Consider the following 19,025-nt stretch of genomic DNA (forward strand, 5'->3'; position numbering starts at 1 on the left):
AATATGGGAGATACAACAATGACAAACCTCAAATTTTCTGCAAGAACTGAAAAATCAATAACCCCCCAACAACAAAAACAACAACAACAAAAAGCTATAAAAAACAAACAAAGAAACAAAAACCCCAAACCCCAAACAAAAAAATCCAAACCAAAAAAAAATCAAAAAAAAACCCCAAATCCAAAACCCAACCAACCAGCAAACCATTCTATTGGAAAAGAGGAAGACAACTTCAGCAGTTATGGTTACTTTGTGTTCTAAGTAGTTTAAGTAAACTTGTGGATTATTTTTTGCTTTCACCTGCCAGCAGGGACCCATAAAGATCATACAGAACCATTAAGGGATGATCTGCTAAAGTTAATTTTCTTTCCATTAAGATGTCTGAATAATTTCAGATGCATTAACTAATCTGTTACTGCAGTGGTGGCAGTGCTGATCTCCATCTGCCCTGACTTCCCTCTTCTTGCTATGGGACAATATAGAAAAAGACATAAATCCCAGTTACAGTGGGCCTTTATTTTTCATAGACAGTATTCAGTAAATATTCAATAGTGAATGCTTCAGAAGAATACAATTCATCCTTTGTACCATCTGAGTAAAGACATGCAGGACAAAAAATCTGCCTCTAATTATTGACAATGCTTCTTGAATCTCTCTGATAAGTAGAGAGTCATAGAATGCTAGAATGGTTTGAGTTGGAAGGGATGTTTATGGTCATCTAGTCCAACCTCCCTGCAATAAGCAGTGACATCTTCAACTGCAACAGGTTGATCAGAGCCCTGTCCAGCCTGACACTGAATGTTTCCAGGGATGGGACATCTGCCTCTATAGGCAACCTTTCCTAGTGTTTCAGCACCCTCATGAAAGAATCTTTACATGTAATCTGAAATTAACTGTTATTTCAGTTTAAAGGGGCTGAAATGCATTGTCATAGAGATCTGGAATGTTGCAGTGTGTTGCTTTCTATGGGTCAGTTCAATTTGAGCAGTGGTTATTTCACTTGCCTGACATTTTTCTATACACAGATGTCCAATAGGATAGCCCATTGTCAAGTGTTTCTGTTTATTAGTGTGGGGGCCACTGCCCTACAAATACTGACAGAGTGATAAAATAAGATTGCTGCAATCACAACCTAACTAGATTTTACTTGTTTCTTTTCTCAAAGAAATGGAATTGGCTTTTCACATCAGTAATCTGCATTCGATTCATATTTCTATTTAACAGCTGCAGGCTGTCATGGGTGAAATGAGACTTTTCAGCCTCAGAAGGAAAATGGGATACTGATAAAATGTATCTTGAACTGGTTTAAAGACACAAGGAAGATTGTTCCATCAGGTTAGAAGACTTCGGAAAATCTAACACAGATTCTGCAGAAGGACTATTCAGATTTTTTCAAAAGTTAACTGAATTTCTTGTTGCTTTATTGATGCCATCATATTACATGCAAAACCTGATTATATTAATTGATCCATAAAGCAATGTTTTTTTACCTGTGATTTAAAAAAGAACAAAGAAACACCAACAGGGCAGATCGTGGGCACAGTATACTTTCACTCATACATGCAAACAGCTGTATCTTTGAACTCATTTGGGAAACAAGCTTTAATCAATAAAATCCCAGGGGTTTTTTGTAGTGAATCTTTCAACACCGTTATCACACACAGGTAATGTGTGTTATAACAACATCAGTTATAAGGAAGGCATGCTGATTTTTAAAGGGTGATCCATGGCCAAAATCTCAAAAATGAAGTCTTTGTTTTTCTTCTCTTTTTGGATCATGGCCAAAATGATTATTTATTTAAAGCTTGTCTTGGTTTACTTACACTGTGAGGACCAGAATATATTTTGAGGAGTCAGTATACCCTCTTTGCCCCTTTCCTTCAAGAATTAAGAGGTTGACATGAATAAGCCACTGACTCTGTGTAAGAAAGAGAGAAAGAAATTATCAGTTTGGCATTTCACCTAAATAAACAGACCCGCCAGAATGACTGAGGTTACATGTTCGAGAGAGAAGTGCATATCTGACACATAGATGCCATAGAAAATTATGATGAATTGCCTAAGGTTTTTATTAATTATTATTGTCACAGTGAGAAGAGTAGGAGGGAACATGTGGCAGCTCACAGACACCCTGCTAATGTCAATGAAGAGGAGAAAAGAGCCAAGCTGAAATAATGTTTTCTAAATGTTTTTACTGTATATTTTAAAGATATCCACAGTCTGAGATATTTATACAGATGCATATCATTGTGTACAAAAGAAAAGCATATATTTTAATGGTTTTTTTAACCTAGATTCTTTATAACTGTAGACAGTGCTTTTACGGAATTAACAAAAATGTTGGAATGTGTATTTTTATTTGGTGAAATGTCCTCCTGTGAGATGGTTCCCTTATCTATGTGATAGTGGTTTTCTCAACTGAAATACTGTCTGTAGTTACAGCAGTTATAGATAGACTATTCAGAGCACAAGACATTCTAGTTTTATTTCAAGTATGATCTGAGTTACTTTGCAGAAAAAAAAATCAGGTCAAATTATCAAATTATGCTGTTCTAGTTCTTGAACTTTAGTTTGAGAAACATAATTCTGTCTTTTGAAATAGTGTCATATAATATCCATTCTGAAGATTCCTGGTATTTAAATGTCTATTTAGGTCATCAAGCTTTCAAGTGAGTAATACAGACATTGTACTTCTTTTTTTCAACCAAGTCTGGTTAAAATGTTAAGTGTGGAAAATGTTAAAATATTAGGTCTGGGAAAAATGTTAAAAACAAGAGAAAAAATAGTGCTGAATTTTCTGATATGGTTCTTCATATAAAATCCTTCATAGATTTCCTGGTGCTTACACACAATGTCACAATTATTTTCACTGAGTAGAAGGCTGAAAAGTGCATAAAGTAATATAACAATAACTTAAAAAAAAAGTCTAAATCATATCTCTGGAATAAGACATTTTATACTAAGTTGCTTTATACTAAGTTGTCAGGCAGGACTTCACTGTACTAAGGATTCACAGTTCTGGAGTCCCTTCTGGAATGGGACACTCAAAAGGGAGTGGAGATCAGTACTTTCCCTTTATAGATGTAGGCAGCAGGAAGTCAGCAAAAGGAAGTCTCTCTTCTGAACAGAAGCAGAAGGAAGTCTCTCTTCTGAACAGATGTACTTTGCACACTGCAATTAAAAAAAAAGGTGCTAACTGAATTAAATGATCACAGAAGAAATGGCCCCATGATCTGTGTCCATTTTGGATTTAGCGCTGTAAATGCTACTTTAAATAGGAAGTCCTTTGTGTATTTAGAAAATAAATGGTTATGGAAGAAGCCACCTACTATGGAAATTTATTAAATACTAAATTTGGGGTTCCTGAGAACTGTAATTCTTATCCAGCTTCTGGGGTATTGGCCGACAGATTTCTTATCTATTTAACTTAAGAGAACTTTAATTGCAATAACGCAAAGTTTAGTTGGAATATACTTGCTTTATTCCTTGGGAGGATGGTGCATCCCTCACAATCATTGTAACTAGACATTTGGTATTTATTTTAGCCAGTAAAATCCAGTTCTTAAAATGTCAGCACTGCATTTGATCACAAGATTTACCCTAGAACCTAAATTTATTACATACATGTAATTATTTAATTTATAACCAAATAAAATTTTTCTTTTATTGAAAAAGACAACTACTGGAATTATTTAGCTGAAGTATTAAGCACAGGAATTATACCTTTAAGATTAACAGCTTTGTTCCATTAAATTTTGTGTCTTTGGGATGCCTCATCTCTTTCTTATCTGCTTGAACCATGAGATAAACACTTACCTATAGATTCAATCTCTTACTGGTTGCTTTTATTGATTATAGTAGGATTATTATTTTGATTGAGGCAGGTAGAGCAAATCACAGACCTCCGATTGACTTTGCTCAGTTTCATCTATAAATATAAGCAGTAGAAAGACTGAAATGTTAACGATCATGCTGTTTGAGACACAGAGTTCAGTTCTACTATCACACTAAACATGTCTGCCTTCACATTACCTGTGTGTCACCATGATCATACCTAATGAACCTGCTACCTACCAATTTAAAGAACTTCTCCAATTTCTTCTGTTGGTATCAGAACATTTCCCTCAGCAGGTTCCCAAAAAGAAAAGCAACTCCTACTCCTTTATTCTTCCCCTAATCTGATTAATTGGCAGTTTGCCCTTCTAATCTTGTTCATCAGATCTGTTAGAAATGTAATGTATTTGTAAGCTTCAAAATGTTTTCATTTCAACAAGGGGAGGGAGAGAACTAACCGCTCTGATGTACCGGTGGTTTTATGGCATAGGCATTATGCAGAAAAACAAAGTTAAATTAACACCTCTAAAGAAAATCATCATCAGCTAGTGTGTTTCTCATTTTGTGATAAGTTGTCATCTTGGTGATGTGGTAGAATTATTCTGAGTTTATCTGTTCTAACTGTGAGAGAAAGAGAGACAGTGCAATTCTCAGTCCTGTTAAGGGGACTGTTAAGAGATACCACTTCTTGGCATGTACAGAACTGTAGCTTTTAAATAGGGGAAAGTCGGCAGAAAGGGAAGACTCCTCACAATTTAAATGGTTTGAGCTTTAGAGACCAGCTCAACAGGAAACTTCAGGAATAGTTCTTGTCACACGACTTTGTGTTCTACCTAGGTTTCACTTAAGAGGTGTCCTAAATGTCTTGCTCAAAGTCACATTAAAAGTCAGAGGAAGGCCAGAGAGCAGATTTTTTTATGTGCCAGTTTATGTTTTTTTTCTATATAAACAGCACCCCTGTAGACTATTCCATAGTTAGCAGTTATTTTCTAATCTTAATCTCTTTCTCCATGTCAAAGCCTATTTGGTTAAATCTGCAAACACTGGACAGTGGACTGATTTCTCTTTTTCTCTTTTTCTCTCTCAATTCAATGGAAAATCCTTAAGGTTATATTGACAAATGAGATTATCAATGCATTATGCCCATGGTTTTGTTACCTCTTCTTATTTGTTACACAGTGCTAAACATTTTACTTGGAAAGCCAACCAAAAATTTAGTATCACTTACCAGACAAAAAAAAGCAGATAATGCACTGATTAACAAATGCATATCAAATATCTAATTAAGGAAATAAGGATTTTTTTAAAGACACTTGTTTTAACCCTTATTTATATATTAAAAAAGAATTGTAGTCACCTTCAGCTTTATTGAAGAAATGGCAGTGCTTGGTAAAATGCTAGATTGCTTTTTTTAAAGGAAAAGAAAAAGACAGCTTTGTGAATCAATAAAATACGTTTTAAAGTCATATTATATTTGCAAGTAAGTAACATTGTAGTGTGAGTTTATAACCAGTTGCTGGTGAAAAATGGAATTTTCCAAACTTATAAGTCACTGAGACAATACAACATGTTGAGTTTCTTTCTTTTGGAAAGAATGCTTCTGGATATCCCATAAAATTGCTCTTTACTACTGACTCTTCATCCACTCTGTCTTTTCAAAGTAAATTACTGGTTTCCCTACAATTCTGAATGAAGTGGTATTGCAAAAATCAACAACTCTTCATGCTAAGCTGCATGTTTAAGCTTTACACATAGTTTATTGTGTGATCTTCTAAGGAAAAATGTGTAATGGTAATTTTGTTTTCATGTCAAGGTTTTGCTTTCACTTCCTGTCATGTGGTGTGAAAAATAAATGGTAATGCATTTATTTTTTAAACAGTTTTTTTTTAATCATTTTCCTGTCAGATAAAATTTCACAACCCTGATCAGTAGCGAAATTTTATCTGTTGACTTCACTGATACAATGGTTTTCATTTTCCTTGTGTTTGGTTATTATGTAATACTAAGAGAGTAAAATATTCTTCATGACTGGACAGAAATACTTTGTAATGCAAATTTAGTCTTTACAATTGTTGCAAAAATATCATTACCTGCAGCAAGTCCAAGTTCAAAGTATAGTGTAAAAACTAATGATTAAGGAGCTCATAATATTCTTATGTGTCTTTATTGTTACAAGGACTTAACAGGTTTGATGACTTTAGATGTGTGCTAAGTAGTTTTACTGTAAGTAGACCACAAAGACATTACAATACAGTTATGTAGTGATGTGGGACAGTTTCTTCTCTGTCCTCCCCTCATGACCTTGAGCAATATAAAGACATGATGTAGGTCATTATTTAAGCATCAGGACTGATGAAGAGACATTTTTAAATTGGTGTCTTTATAAATAATAAATTAAAATGAAAGTGTTCTTAAGTTTTCAGGCATGGGTAAGTGCAGCTCAGGCAAGTCTTAATGAGTGATTTTGCGGTCCTAAGGGTTACCTACTATGGTGGTATCTTAAATAAGAGTGAACATAATGCAAACTTACGTATTTCATTTGGTGGAACTGTATTTAACCATCAGTGAATGAATGTCACTTGCTGAAAAATTTCAGCTTCTTAGTGTCATCAGGAGTTTTCTTGCACTTCATTTGTCAATAATATTGTTGTAAGTGGCCTACCAGTTGAAGAAAATCGGACCCAGGTTTTCAGCCTGGTCAGCCCGGTTTTTGCAAGTTCAGTTTCTGTCCCTGGGGTCTGATGCATTCAACAGCTGTGAAAATTTGGCATTTGCAATTATCAAAAGAGTCTCTACTTCTCATGATACAGCTTTATCTTTAAGGAGGTGAACAGTATCTCAGGAGGTTTGCATAACTGCCTGTGTGTGGGAAGAGATGGAATAAAGTTGAGTTACAAGCTGTAAAACCTGCCTGCAGAGGCACATGGCAGCAGAAAGGAGCACATGGCGGCACAGGGAGGCTTGTCTCCAGCGGACCCTGAGGGGAGGAGGTGTCACGCGACAGACCCATCCGGAGAGGAGCCTGCCGGGAGCTGACAGATGGGTGACCAGCGAGTGATCATCCCATAGGAGGAAGTGTGTTGCTGATGTGGCAACACAGGATAGGTCAGGTAGTGAGAATTGCCATATAAGGAAATACTGTGCCTTAGAAAAGTGTATAAAACCAGCTCATTCCTTTGAATAAATGATTCGGGTTCCTGCTGGTGTGGGTCTGTGATTCAATCACCGACACCTGTGAACTGAGAGAGAGTGAAACCAGCACACACACACACACAAACTCTGTGTGATGAACTGTAGCTTTTTTTTGTGACTTGTAGGATTACATAGAAATGGAGAATACAGAATATATTCTAGTTCCCAATATATTCTATTTCATAAAGAAAATCTATTTAAATTAGAACTTACTGCTAAAACTAAAGTTGATCCTTTCACCTCAAACTTTTAAGCAGTATTTTAATCAAGCTAAAATCCATATGTTTAATTGCACTAAAAGGGTAAATATTTGACGATTTTCCCTCACAATTCCTAAACATGTATTTTCTTAGCTATATGAAAATACATTTCTTTAAGTCGCTGTATGTTGTATGGCCAGATTTTGGTACCGGCTGGGGTGGTGGGGGAGGGGAGGGAGGGAGAAGGAAGTGGGGCATTGGCTAAGGGGTGGCTTCTGTGAGAAGCTTCCCCCATGTCCAGTAGAGCCAATGCCAGCTGGCTCCTGGACAGGCCCACTGCTGGCTAAGGCTGAGCCAATCAGAGATGGTCATAACACTTCTGGGATAAAATATTTAAGTAGGAAAAAAGAAAGTTATTGGGGAGATATAATTGTGCTCAGAGAAAAGAAGAGTGAGAATATGTGAGAGAAACAATGATGCAGACACCAAGATCAGTGAATAAGGAGGGGGAGAAGGTGCTCCAGGCACTGGAGCTGAGATTCTCCTGAAGCCTGTGGTGAATACCATGGTGAAGCAACCCATGGAGGTCAATAGGGGTAAATGTAAAATGAAATGTTAGGAATGAGCAGGCTCTTCAAGACTACATGAAAAGGTGGACTAGTAAGCTCCCAGACTGACTGAAAGCTATGCATCTGCTGAGCCTTAAGTTGCTTCATTAAGCTTGAATGATTCTTAAATTCAGTTGTTGAAAAGAAATTGGTCAAAAAAACCCCACATCAGAACAAAAGAAAGAGAGAAAAAGACTTTATTCTTTTTTTTTTTTTTTTTTTTTTTTTTTTTTTTTATTTTAACTGCTGATTCACTCCCTAAGAAGGGATGAAACCACTACTGGATTTATATAAGAGAAATTTATTTTCAGGCCTTATCATCACTTAAGTGTCATGGTTTAGAAATGACACTCCCTAATTTAGTGATCCCCCTGCCCCCAAACCTCCAAACCCCCACTCAGTGAGAGACACAAAAGGTTGTGTTTTTTACAGGAGGTTACAGGTTGAGATAAAAACAATTTACTGGAAAGAGCAATGAGATCAGAAAATGAACAGTAGCAGCAATAATACTAGTAGCAAAAGTATACAAATGAGAATGATTCACGTGCCAAAAATTTCTCACTGACCAACCCGGCATGACCCTGAGACAATGAACACGGGTGCACAGATCCTCTGCACACACACTTTTTTTCTTTCTAACCATAAGTCATGCCTACTTTCTTCTGGGAAGAGAGAATGCCACTGGAGGTGCCCTTAGATGCTATAGAGTAGCAACCTAGAAAAACCCACACAGCTCCTGGCCCCCTCCCCTCACAGCTACTGTGAAAAAATTAATTCTGTCCTAGCCAAAAAACAGGACACTAAGGAATAACAAGGAGAAGTTGGACTCAGCAGCTATTTTGGTTATAGCATGTAAAAGGCTATTGATAGAAATCGCCATCTGCTGGGAAAAGGAGTGCCATAAATATATTGGTAAATTACAGGGATCCTGTATTCCAACCAAGTTAACAGCTGCAGTCTAGTAGGATGGTGATTTACTTCCCAGTGTTTGAAAGAGCTGGAGCTTATTCAAAAAAAGCTAAAAGAATTAACATTAGCATGTGACAGTTATAGGGTTTTTTAACTGTTTCTGTTGCAGAAATTAATAGCTTTTAATCTGATGTTTGAAGCTAAGGGGGGTGGTTAAAATACTCTTTTAGTGAGAAGCACTAGAGAATTTTAGTTTTAAATTAAATCTAACAGCTGGCCGTGGATTTCTGAACTACTGGAACAATACTTTGTAAGATTTGTTAATCATTTTGAAGAAACACAATGCCATCTGTAAGAGTGTTCTCTAGGCAGGTTTTGGATAATGTCTTCTGCTTGTGTGACTTCCCAGAATAGCCTTATGAGCCCAAGCCATCTGGTGTCAACATGACCATATCTTCCTATTCAACAGTATTCCAATATTTTAGCCAATTCATAGGTAAATTAGGGAAAAAAAGAGTTTGAACTAGCTTCTTGTAAGCAATTACATGGTTGAACTTTCCTTACATGTCCTTGTTTGTCTCTTTCTTTCTTTTCCATTTCTCTGGATTTCAGTAATCTATCACTTCAATATTACAAGTGTCATGTGGGTTTATTTCTATTGTTTGTAACAGCAGAAATAAGATCAGTGTTTTGCTATTTCTACTAAAGGAGTTGCTTAAAAAGCATGATGGACTCATTCTACTAAAAGTAATTTTCTAGTCTTCTAAAAGCCATGATGAAATTGTATGGAAAAATATTCTATAGCACTCTTTGTACCACTGAAATACATATTTTTTCTGTCTTGGTATTTTAATTGCATCTGTATTTTCTATTCAAATCTGTATTTTCTATCACATTTGTGATCTTATTTATTTATAAGGCAGTATCTGTATACTTTTGTATGCCCATATAAGCAGTGCCCTTGTATCTCATTATTAGGGTTCCAACTTAATGCTTTTCATTTATGTGTCATAGGTTAGCAAGCATTCTACATTCTACAAAAGACATATCAGGGGAAAAAAAGGAGTTAAATCCACTTTGCATCCTCTAATTAATAAATAAATTCATCATTTTTAAGCGCAGTCAAATTTCTGTAGATAAAAATTAATAAAATAACCAAGTGTAACTTTATGTGTATTTTTATGTAAATCAAACTGGTTTGCCCTTTTCTGACTGTGTCATAGTATTAAAAATAAAATTTACTACCGATGATTTGGTGTATGCAACGACACTGTTTATAAGCAAGTTTAACCATGATGCTACCTTGCTATTCTTTGCTGTAAGACACTATACTGAAAGAGAGAAAAGCTTCTGTGCTGCTAAGTGCAGCACCTGAGAAGTGTCCTAATAAATCTTTCCAAAGAAAAAAAAAAGGTCTCCTCCTATATATTGTATTCTGATCATTAAAATTATTCACAAATTCATTCTTTTATTTTTATATGGGTTAAATCAAAAACTTTGGAAGTTTGAAATTATTCTCAGGATGGGAGTAACTGACATTTTAGAGCAAATGCAGCAAAACTATGGTGGAAAATTTCATCCAGTTAATTCTGCCTGTGAATATATTTGTGGATTGAAGCTGTACTCTATTATCCTTCTTTTTTTCCAATAATTCCAGTGTTTTGAATTCAACGCAACTGCAGTATATTCAGGTTTTTTATACAATGATAAAATATCTTTTCTCCAAATATTGTCAACACACCAAATATATACATCCTTTTTTCTTTTTCAGTGATGAAAGTATTCTTTGCTACATAAAACAAGTACTTTCTAGTACACTTGATAAAGAATAAATGAAGTGTTTGGTTTCATTTTTGAACCAAAATTATTTAAAGACCAAAATTTTGTTAGATATTTATGTTAGATATCTAGAACTGTTAGATACTTTACAATATGAAACCTTTAAAAAAATAAAATGCAAATAAATGTAAATCTAAGGAGCTTAATGAATAATCAAATTGACTCTATTACATTAATTAGTGCATCTAATACCTTGTTTAATTGAAACTGTCACTGCGCTTCTGTTTGACTTCTTGACTGGAAAGAGGTTAATATTAACATATGTAAGCTTTTATTTTCATCATAATAGAGAGGCAAAGTTCTCATTCATTGCAATCTTGTTCAGTTTACAAACTTCATAGAATCATAGAATGTTTTGGGTTGGAAGGGATTTTAAAGATCATTCAGTTCCACCCACTCCCACTATGAGCAGGGATACCTTCCACAAGATCAGGTTTTTCAAAAGGCCATCCAGTCTGGCCATAAATACTTCAAGGGATTTGGCATCCATAGCTTCTCTGGGCAACCTTTTCCAGTGCCTCAACACCCTCTGAGTAGTTTCTTCCTGCCATGGAATCTAAGTCTCTTGTCTTTTATTATAAAACTGTTTCCCCTCATCTCTATCTGCTTGGGTAAAATGTTGTTTTCCCTCTTTTTTATAAGCCTCCTTTAGGTACTGGAATGCCACAATGAGGTCTCCAAGGAACCTGCCTTCTCCAGACTGAACAACCTTTGCTGTCTCAGACGGTTGTCATAGAAAGGGTGCTCTAGTCTGCCGACCATCTTTGTGACCCTCCTCTGGGCCACAGCTTGTCACTCTGCTCTAGAAAACCTGCCATTTCTTACAATATCTTTCCACAGGGAATTTTAGGGTCTTTTGTCTAGCCTCCAGGGTGTATTTGTCAAGGCCTTCTTGAAGGTCATTCTTGCAATTTTTGGTTACATTTGAAAAGTATTCAGAACAAATTATTGAAGGAATGAGAGTTCCTGGGTTATGCATTTTTATTTTAAAGCTGGTGTTATCACTAGGAGAATGAGTAAATGTCTAAAGAGACTGCCATAACTTGTTAAATTTAAAACTGTAGGTGTTGGAACCTGAAGCATGAACACCCAATATTTTTTGATAACATAATGGCCACTAAAGAAAGAAATGCAGTGTAACAAATCTATACATAGTAACATTTTGCTTCAAAGTCTAGGCCTTCAAAGTATTTCATCACATAGTTTACATAAGCTGGAGTAGATCATTAATGTATTTTCAGATTCCAAATGCATCTAAAGCAGGTCAGCATGTCTGGACTAGGACCAGTATTATAACAAGGGAGACCTCATGTTGCTTGTATTGCTGCATGAAACATCTGTTGCACCAGCCCTTCCTCCTGCCTAATACTTCTCCTTGATTAAACACTTCCCATATGCTGAGCTAAATTAGGATGCTAGTGTATCTGCTAATTGTTTATTATTATTATTACAATATTTTAAAGTCTGATTTATGTTTATAGTTACTGCCAGTCTTTCTTCTTTACTATTGTGTTAGAATCAGAGCACGTGAAACATCTTAAAGGAATTCTGATTTTCCTGTGTCATATGTCAAGTAAAACAATAAAGATAACCTCCAAAGCTGGGGAAACAGTAATCTTTATGATCCCAACTGAGAAAATAGAAGAAATCTTCTTGATTCTCTCAATCAGTAAAGAAAGAATAGGTTTTTTATCAAATAGAAATTAAATCATTAGTCTTAACCCTAGAATGTAAATCTGTCAATCACATTAATGAACTCCAAGGTTCTCTTCAATTATTTCTGCAGAAATGCCTGAGAATGTGTAGGTTTTGCAGTATATAATAGTCTGATATGTTGAGAAGTTCCAGAGTTAAGTTGTATCTACTGAGAGTGCTCTGTCTCTGTACTACAGACATGTCTGGTGGTTGAAGTATCTTTGATGTTCTCAAACCTGCTGTTAGAAAAAGAAGAAAAAAAACCCAAACCTGACTAGAATATTTCCTTGCTTTTCTCCCTGCCCTGTGACTTCAAATACTTTTTCTGATGTTAGTCTCATGGAATACTCACCATTTTCTCTAGCTGATGGTTCCTTGAAGAACTGGGAGACACTATGAGGAGCTGTCTATGTAAAGTAATGTCTTACTTTTATATTAGCCAGGATGTTATACTCTTAAACTGTTTTTTAAAACAGAGAGGGTATAGTGAGAACGTACTGAGAATATATTGAGAGAAGCTGTTGTTATTTAGACTGGTCCTAAATTTATTTGCCATAAATACGAGTTTATAGATGTTTAGTTTATATCTGCATTGTAGAAGAACATTGCTAGTGCTTTAAGATAAATCCTGATAACTAGTGCATAGTGTTGCCAAAGGTTTTGCATAATTGATATTTATTTCTAAGTTTTGCAAGCTTTAAATGGGAATATTACTTTCCATTTTCATTGACACCATTGTTTTGAAATTTTTGAATTCTATACTGAAAACTGAAATGATTGTTAAAATACACTCAGTCTGGGACTGAGCTTTGAATGTAAAGAAAAGCAATTCAAGCTTGATATCATGAAGACAGACAAAAACAGAAAAAAGATGTGAAAAGCATGAAGCACCTTTTAATTCCCTAGGTAAACGAAATTTTGTATAGTGTAGAAAGAGTATAAACTAGACATGGTTCTTTCAAGAGCATACAAAAGTCTTTTTCTTCAAACTTAAACCAGTGAAAGATTGGGCATGTGACTGAGTGAATAGAAATGATGTATTCAAGAAATACTTGTAGACACTGCAAGGTTTAAATATATTGTGAAAGTGACATACTCAAATCAAAGATGATACTTTCTCATTTTAATGTTATGGATCTCAATAGCAATGGATAGCAGTGGATAAAGTGGAAATCTGGCAGGATTGAAACAGAGGAAGATAGAGGTCTCTAACAGAAATTTGTTTGGTCATCTTTTCATCTATTTTCAGTCTGAATGATAAATGTTAGTGCTAAAATAGATTTTAATACCTAATTTTTTTAGGTAAATTCCAAAATACTGGCAGGTAAAGGTTTTAAGCATGCTAACATGTAAAAGCATATACATATATGAACTAAAGTCCCCAGTGTCTCTGAACCACTAGAGGCAATAAATTGTTATACTAATTTGAAAGATTTGCTCCTTTATTTTTTCCCATCTGGAAAGATAAAATCAGGCAGGTTTGTTTTACAGGGAATTGGATTTATTTTGTCATGACAGCATGTCATGCAAACACCATCTGTTAAAAGTACACTTGACAGTTCACTGGGGAAAATAGAAGTAGAAACCTGGGCCATGTTTAACAAGGCCTGTAGACATCCAGGAAGACGTGTCGAGCTCCAGATGTAGGATATCTGTCCTATTTAGAGAGAGAGTATTTCTCTGGATAAGGAAGAGGCTGAACCACTCTGCTCTGATATTGGTGTGAGAGTGTGTTGACAGAATAAAGTAGTGGCTGAGAAGAAAATTTTGCAGGGGATGTCATCCATCTGGGGAGATCATTCTATGCTATCACTAAGGTTTCATTCAGCATTTACTGATGTCCCAAAGTACTTAGGTATTTTGTATGTATGTACATCTGTAAAAGGAGCTGACTTCACTGCAATTTGATGTTCTTAAAACATAGTAGCAAAGGTAGCCTTCTCCACCTTGTATAACAATTGTTACCACAAGATTCATGTTTAGTAAACCTCCTAAGTCGAATAACCCTATCAGTTGTTTTGCTTATGTTTGTATTTTGGCGATTGAGTAGTCCAAATTTAATCTCATGTCCACTAACATAGCTACAGGTCTCTGCTAAAAGTAGTACATTTTTGATGTTTTTTTTTTTTTTTTCTGAAACAATGGAAGAAGTGTTAGTAGGAAGAGAATTTATTTTAAGAAACATCAGAAAACAGGCTGCTTTTCTAGCAAGGCCAGGTTCTCACTATAGCTGTATCTCAATGCTGACACTTTCCAAGAAACTGGAAGATTAAACTTTCAGAATAAAATCTATGAATACTAGCTAGTATACACTTATTCTGAAAGGCTTTATTCAAACACAAAAAGCTTTATCAATCTAAATAACATTAGTGAAATTAGCAGGACTGTGCTCTGGTGTAGAGAGTTTTCAAGATGCTGAATTCCAGGTGTTACACCTGGACAAAAGTCCAGATGAACTGAATTTTTATTCGTGCTTGGCTTTTGTATTTAGAAGGAAATATTTTTTTTAAGCATGACCTCATATTTTCAGTTGTGTCTTCAAAGACATTTTTGATACTATCATAATCTTTTTTGATGTACTTTAAAGAAAATGTATGCAGTACAATAAGTAGTGTTAAAAAGATGTGGATAAAGAGATGATTCCTGTATTCTTAAAACATTCCAGATTAAAAAAAACCCCAAAAGGCAAATGTTAAAATATATTGTAATCGTTGCAGATTCTCTGCTTCTCTGCAGAAGAACCTGTGTGCAGGTCAAGAACTTTGGTCCGTAAGAGTGCATTGCGTTAGTTGTATCTTTGTAGTGCTGTAATGCAGTTTTTTAGTTCTTTAAATCTTCCCTTGTAAATCTTTGAATTTCTGTATAAATGAATTGTCCCTGAACCTGCCAAAACAGACATGAAGATTTATAGCTCTTGACATCTGATTGTATGTATCCTACTTGTCACCACTCCTTTTACTGCTGTATTAAATTTGAAAGCATATCACTGTGTGGGAAAAACAGCTGCTTTTTACGTCTAATCTCTCATCACCTTTCAGTTGTAATGCTGTCATCTGTAATCTACTCAGACTTGTGTAATTTATTTTGTGCAGCTGAAATATTCCAATTAACTTTTTTTTTTAATTCAGGAAGAATGCTCTGTCCTTTTCTTAAAGATTTCCCAAAGATCTTTTAAGATGGAAAACATGATCCACAAATTTCTACTAGTTCTGTTTTTTTATGGAGAAACCAGAAAGCCTGGAGACATGTAACTGTAGGGGGTTGGCCCTGGCTGGATGCCAGGCACCCAACAAAGCCTCTCCATCATCCCCCTCCTCAACTGGACAGGGGAGAGAAAATACAAGCAAGAGTTCATGGGTTGAGATAAGGACTGGGAAAGATCATGCACCAAATGCTGTCAAGGGCAAAACAGACTGGAATTAGAGGTATTGAATTTATTGCTAACAAAATCGGAGCAGGGTAATGACAAGTAAAGTATGATCTTCCCTTCCCTCCTTCCCAGTTCTACCTCGTCCCTCAGCAGTGCGGGGAGATGGGAATGGGGGTTATGGTCAGTTCATCACAGGTAGTTTCTGCTGCTGCTCAGGGAGAGGAATCCTTCCCTGTTCCAGTGTGTTGTCCTTCCCATGGGAGATAATTCTCTATAAACTTCTCCAATGTGAGTCCATCCCATGGGCAACAGTCCTCCCCAAACTGCTTCAGCATGGGTCATTCTTCCATGGGATGCAGTCCTTCAATGACAGACTGCTCCAGCATGGGTCCTCTACAGAGTGACAAGTCCTACCAGCAAACCTGCTCCAGCAGGGGCTCCTCTCTCCAGGGGGCTGCAGGACCCTGCGTCTGCATCCCTGTGGTTCTCCATGGGCTGCAGGGGCACAGCTGCCTCACCATGGTCCTCACTATGGGCCGCAGGGGAATCTCAGCTCCAGTACCTGGAGCACCTCTTCTCCCTCCTTCTGCACTGACCCTGGTGTCTGCAGAGCTGTTCCTCTCACATGTTCTCAGCCCGCTTTTCTCTGGCTGCAATTACAACTGCGCAGTAACTTCTCTTCTTAGTTCTGTTATTCCATAGGTGTTACCGCCATTTCTAATTGGCCCAGCCTTGGCCAGCAGCAGGTCCCTGTTTGGAACCTCCAGGGATTGGCTCTGCTGGACATGGAAGAAGTTCCTGTCACTCCTGTAGCCACTCCCACTACCGAAACCTGGCAATGCAAACCCAATACAGTCTTTATGGCTGTTCTTCCTTTTTTCAGCTGCACACACTGTACATGTATATGTGCAGGATAAAAAGCACATGTGTGTTCAGGTTTTCCATATATTCAGTATACTGCTTTATGATTAAATACTTTTAATTTCACGTATTCCTTAATTACCATATTAGGAATATAGAAGGAAAAAAGGGAAAACAATGTTGAAATTGCTTTGAGTTTTGAGAGGACCATAAGTCTGGATATTTATATAGATAGTATCATTTAAGTATCTGACAGTCTGGATGGAGAAAGAATGGAGGACAAAAAGAATGGAACAGTATAGGATACCTTTTCTTTCTATTTTTAGCTGAAAACAAAAAATAAAGATTTGCTCCTCATTTGCATGAGGACATACTCAGCTGGCTACAAATCCATTGCTCAGTGGGGTATTTTGTATATTTTTGAGATTATCTTCAGTCAAGGTAGTGGTTGATCAAAAGTTGGACTCGATCTTGGAGCTCTTTTCCAGCCTAAATGACTCTGAGATTCATAAAAGTATTCCTGTTCTACAGTTGGGTTCTTGGCTTTTGTTTATTTTAAATCTTATTACGGACATACTGTATTGTGGATATTTTATTTTTTTATACTGTCTTAATCTTACAATGGTGTGTTGTGAATATTTCAGAAGGTGACTTCATGAAATGCTTTTTTCCTGTCTGAGGAAAACTGTGGATCCTAGTATATGCATAAAAAAAATGACTGACTGTGGGAAATCAATCATTTATTTTCCCACAGAAACAAAGCATTTTTTTACCATAACCAATGAAAATAAATAATACTCCAAATGAGTCAATTATATGGGAATTCTTTTATGTAATAATTTTAGCTGGTTCAAGAAAAAATGGTACAGTATGTTGCATTCAGGCCATGGAAGTTAATGTATGGGAAAAGTAAATAGTCATCTTTAGAGCTGCATGTCTGAATATGTTTTTTCCTTTACTTTGCAGTGACCCAGGGTGGGGATGCAATTGCATCTGATACATGTCCTGATCCTGGAATTCCTGAAAATGGGAAGAGGGTAGGCTCTGACTTCAGGTAGGCACATTTAGTTTTCTATATGACCAAGAGGAAGATATTTCCTGTTACATTTATACATAGCCTATAAATATAGATGTGTATGATTTCCCTAGTTTTAGATGTATTGGTTCTTTTTCAAAATAGATTTATTCAATTGCATATCTTGAATTGGTTTTTGCTTGGGTTGTTTTTTAAATCAAAACATTTAAAATAGGAATTCTAGAGCATAATAATCTCATCTATGGAGAAAAAGCATAACTCTGTGGACAGCATAGAAGACAGAAGAAGCAGAGAGTATTATGTGTATTCCCACTTTGCAAAAGCTGTTAAAAAGCTTGGGGAACATGGAAAATTCAGTGTCTGAGGCTGTGATGAATGCCATCTCCTCTTTTTTTCCTGTTTTCATCTTTTGTTATATTAAAAAAAGAAGACAAGGTCAAATGGACCCCTGTGGAGAAAGGAGGATGTTTGCTCTTTCCCTTTTGGCGAAAAAAGGCAGACACTTGAAGGTGCAGCAGAGAAGAGGGTCAAAGGAATGAGATGGGATCTTCCAGCTCATGCAGAGATTTATAAATTGTTCAGCAGGGAATGGATAGTCAAACCTAAGAGAAAGGAACAATGCACAGGAATTAGAAGGAATTGTGCAAAGTTCTCTGCAGCTCTAGAAAGGAAATTAATACAACTTGTATCCTGAATCAAGGCTCTTCCAAGCTAGATCATAACTGACAGGAAAAATAAATTACATAAAAACTGACATACTTTTTGGATTTTTCTCTGTTTATCCTCAAAGGAATTTGAGAAATCATAAACAACTCCAGCATTAAAAGATTCAGTTATAGGCAAAGTCATGGCTTCATTAGTGACAGTGCAGCAGTTCAATGCATTTAAATAAATAATGAAGGGAAATAAGCTTTCAATTAATAGGCTAGAGAGACAAGTTTTCTAGATGTTTGCTGATATCCTCTTCTGTGTTCTGATTCAACTTGTCAAGCACAGCTACTGCAAATGAAATTATATGATACGAAAATACAGTATGCATTTGTTGTCCAAAGGGCTGCTGTTTTTAGGAAAAGAAATGCAATTTCTATCTAGGTCTTTATTAATGTTTGATGTATTGCAGAGAGAAACATCAGGAAGTAGAAGACTAGATGAAAATGGGATGCTAAAATATAACTTTCTCAAGAGGTATTAAAGTGCCTGTGTGTATTCATCCAAGGAATACCTTTATACTTCCACTGCTATTTTTGGAGAGTATTTTACTTTCCTGCTTGTGCAGGCATGCCTCAGTATCCCTTCTCTGCTTCAGTCTCTCCTCATAAAGCTATAAATGATGCAGAAAATGCCTCTTCTGAATTCCTCCAAATGAAATATTTAGTTGAAAGAATTAGGGGCAGTACCTATGATCAATTTGTTATCAGTGGAGGGAGAAAAGCATCTCTGAAAAGAGTTAACTGTGACCGGACTAGAGGCAATGGAAGTAA

At 36.1% G+C, this 19,025-nt stretch overlaps 1 protein-coding gene across 1 annotated transcript in view; it reads left to right on the plus strand.

Annotated features, from left to right (window-relative positions):
- The window catches only part of CSMD1 (CUB and Sushi multiple domains 1), a 1,120,396-nt gene that overhangs the window by 761,914 nt on the left and 339,457 nt on the right, over window positions 1-19,025 (plus strand). The window contains exon 8 of the mRNA XM_069011476.1: window positions 17,475-17,562. Within this exon, the coding sequence (XP_068867577.1) occupies window positions 17,475-17,562 (88 nt within the window). The remainder of the gene's footprint in view (window positions 1-17,474; window positions 17,563-19,025) is intronic.

Source organism: Aphelocoma coerulescens, chromosome 3 (assembly GCF_041296385.1).
Source record: "Aphelocoma coerulescens isolate FSJ_1873_10779 chromosome 3, UR_Acoe_1.0, whole genome shotgun sequence".
NCBI classification, from domain to species: Eukaryota; Metazoa; Chordata; class Aves; order Passeriformes; family Corvidae; genus Aphelocoma; species Aphelocoma coerulescens.